The 3,734-nt window shown below is 38.3% G+C and overlaps 1 protein-coding gene across 1 annotated transcript; it reads right to left on the bottom strand.

The window, feature by feature from the left end:
- Positions 1-620: 620 nt before the first annotated feature.
- On the bottom strand, positions 621-2,388 carry LOC112974074 (tigger transposable element-derived protein 1-like; the record flags this gene model as incomplete). The annotated part of the gene is given in 2 exon segments (XM_026082658.1): positions 621-2,334; positions 2,336-2,388. Coding segments are annotated over 2 exon segments (1,767 nt in total), but the record flags the coding sequence as incomplete, so codon positions are not given.
- Positions 2,389-3,734: the final 1,346 nt, after the last annotated feature.

Raw genomic sequence — 3,734 nt, 5'->3', positions numbered from 1 at the left:
TGTGCCAACTTTCCTTTCCAATACAGAAATGCTCCTTCAGCTGAAAATGAGCTAGAACCCTCCTTGAGTTACTCTTCCAGCTTCCACTATATGACAATATTTATTTTTTCAGCATCTCCCTTTCTTCTCCTCTTACACCAGACAATGAGATAACTGAGCCTGATTCAAATTGCACTTCTACTAGTTTACTCTGTATTTACTTCCACTAGGTAACTATGATCAAGTTTTGATATTTCTAGCATAACTACAGAGCCCAAACTTCAATGAAAAGCAGTGCTTTGAGGAGAAAGAAACACTATAAAACAAAAGTCATCTTTCCTATTGTGCTTCTTGTTTTACATTAGTAAAAGATTAGAGCTGAATTACTAATTAACTAATGAATTACTACATTTACAGGCATACCTCAGAGACATTGTGGGTTCGGTTCTAGACCACTGCAATAAAGCGAATATCACAATAAAACAAGACATACAAATTTTTTAATTTCCCAGTGCATATAAAAGTCATATTTACACTATACTGTAGTCCATTAAGCGTGCAACAGCATTATGTCTAAAAAACCAATGTGCATACCTTAATTAAAAAATACTTTATTGCTAAAAATGCTAACCATCATCTGAGCCTTCAGTGAGCTGTAATCTTTTTGCTGATGGAGGGTCTTGCCTCAGTGGTGATGACTGCTGACTGATCAGCAACCTAGCGGTTGCTGAAGGTTGGAGTGGCTATGACAATTTCTTAAAATAAGACAGCAATGAAGTTTGCTGCATCGACTGACTCTTCCTTTCACGAAGGATTTCTCTGTAGTATGCGATGCTGTTTGATAGTGTTTTACCCACAATAGAACTTCTTTCCAAATTGGASTCAGTCCTCTCAAACCCTGCCACTGCCTTATCAACTAAGCTTACGCAATATTCTAAATCCTTTGTTGTCATTTCAACAATGTTCACAGCACCTTCACCAGGAGTAGATTCCATCTCAAGAAACCACTTTCTTTGCTCATCCATAAGAAGCAACTTCTCATCCATTAAAGTTTTATCATGAGCTTGCAGCAAGTCAGTCACCTCTTCAGGCTTCACTTCTAATTCTAGTTGTCTTGCTATTTCCACCACATCTGCAGTTACTTCCTCCACTGAAGTCTTGAACCCCTCAAAGTCATCCATGAGGGTTGGAATCAACTTCTTCCAAATTCCTGCTCATGTTGATATTTGGACCTCCTCCCATGAATCATGAATATTCTTAATGGCATCTAGAATGGTGAATCCTTTCCAGAAGGTATTCAATTTCCTTTGCCCAGATCCATCAGAGGAATCACCATCTATGGCAGCTATAGCCTTATGTAATGTATTTCTTAAATAATAAGAATTGAAAGTCGAAATTACTCCTTGATCCATGGGCTGCAGAACGGATGTTGTGTTAGCAGGCATGAAAACAACATGAATCACTTTGTACATCTCCATCAGAGCTCTTGGGTGACCAGGTGCATTGTCAATGGGCAATAATATTTTGAAAGGAATCTTTTTTTCTGAGCAGTAGGTCTCAACAGTGGGCTTAAAATATTCAGTAAACCATGTTGTAAACAGATGTGCTGCCATCCAGGCTTTCTTGTTCCATTTACAGAGCACAGGCAGAGTAGATTTAGCATAATTCTTAAGGGCCCTCAGATTTTCCGAATGGTAAATGAGCATTGGCTTCAACTTAAAGTCACCAGCTTCATTAGCCCCTAACAAGAGAGGCAGCCTGTCCTTTGAAGCTTTGAAGCCAGGCATTGACTTCTCCTCTCTAGCTATGGAAGTCCTAGATAGCATCTTCTTCCAGTACAAGGCTGTTTCATCTACATTGAAAATCTGTTGTTTAGTGTAGCCACCTTCATCAATTCTCTTAGCTGGATCTTCTACATAACTTGCTGCAGCTTCTACTTCAGCACTTGCAGCTTCACCTTGCACTTTCATGTTACGGAGATGGCTTCTTTCCTTAAACTTCATGAACCAACCTCTGYTAGCTTCAAACTTTTCTTCTGCAGCTTCCTCACCTCCCGCAGCCTTCACAGAGTTGAAGAGAGTTAGGACCTTGCTCTCAATGAGGCTTTGGCTTAAGGGAATGTTGTGGCTGGTTTGATCTTCTCTCCAGACCACTGAAACTTTCTCCATATCAGCAATAAGGCTGCTTTGCTTTCTTAKCATTCGTGTGTTCACTGGAGCAGCACTTTGACTTTCCTTCCAGAACTTTTCCTTTGCATTCACAGCTTGACTAACTGTTTGGTGCAAGAGGCTGAGCTTTCGGCCTGTCTCGGCTTTCGCCATGCCTTCCTCACTAAGCTCCATCATTTCTAGCTTGATTTAAAGTGAGAGACGTGCAACTCTTCCTTTCACTTGAACACTTAGAGGCCATTGTAGGGTTATTAATTGCCCTAATTTCCATATTGTTGTGCCTCAGGGAATAGGGAGGCCTGAGGAGAGGGAGAGAGATGGGGGAACAGCTGGTCGGTGGAGCAGTCACAACACACACAATATTTATCGATTAAATTCGCCTTCTTATATGAGCGCAGGTTGTGGCRCCCCAAAACAATTACAATAGTAACATCAGAAATCACTGATCACAGATCATCATAACAGATATAATAATAACGAAAAAGTTTGAAATATTGAGAGAATTACCAAAATGTGACACAGAGACACAAAGTGAGCACGCTCTTGGAGAAATGGCGCYGATAGACTTGCTCGATGCAGCGTTGCCCCAAACCTTCAATTTGTAAAAAATGCAATATCTGCAGAGCACAATAAAGCAAAGCACAATAAAACAAGGTATGCTTGTATTTGGAACTGCCATTTGGGTATACATACTTTAGCAACAAGCTTAGCTTGAGAATTTTTGTAAAGGAAAGCATATTTTCATTCATTTTTAGTTAGGCAATAAGTTTGCAGGAGAAAAGCATTACCTGTTTTTGAAGCACAGAAAGGAGAAGAAACATGCTTTGTACAGAAAGAAAAAATTTCAAAATAAAAGGTAATTATAAACTATTTAGCCTATTGTAATACAATGCCTTTGCTACCACATGTTCCATTTGTTTTGAAATAACTTTATAATATGAATCCCTATATCCCATATTGCTATTTTTATTCATATATCTCAAAGTAAATTACAGAAGAAGATAAATATTCCAATTTCATAGACAGGAAATGTTGGAGGCTCAGTAATTTGCTCAATGTTTATAAATTATTGGCAAATCCAGGAAGAGAATTCAGGTTCTTAGTTCCAACCCAGTGTCCAATATGCTAGAATATTCTGCTTGTTCCAGAGCTTAGTACACAAAGGGAACTCTTTAAATTTCTGTATGTTGTTGCTGTTGTTTTGTTGTTGTTGTTGTTGTTATTATTATTATTATTATTATTATTATTATTATATTCCCAGCACCATAGTACTGAGCAGATTTGCATCATTTAGAAATACAGCAGTCCTCCAGGAGATAGGTTTGAGACAATAATCTTATTTCTAGCCTTGGACACAGACTAGTTTCTTACCAAAACACATAATGAGGAAGATCAAAGACAAATATGTTGGCCTCATGATGAAACAAAGTTTTCTTGCTGTTCCTTAAAGCTTGTTTCTGAGATACATTTGCTTCTTTTCTTCTACCTAGATACCTATTTGCTCACTACGAAAGAAAACTGGGTAAAAATACCTGGATCAGGATTGGATCAGGATTAAAATCATTTTGGAAATCATGATATACTGAC

The sequence above is a fragment of the Apteryx rowi genome, unplaced genomic scaffold (genome assembly GCF_003343035.1).
Source record: "Apteryx rowi isolate R43461 unplaced genomic scaffold, aptRow1 scaffold_588, whole genome shotgun sequence".
Taxonomy (NCBI): domain Eukaryota; kingdom Metazoa; phylum Chordata; class Aves; order Apterygiformes; family Apterygidae; genus Apteryx; species Apteryx rowi.
The sequence above is the reverse complement of the archived record's forward strand: the minus strand, read 5'-3'. Positions and strand labels throughout refer to the sequence as shown.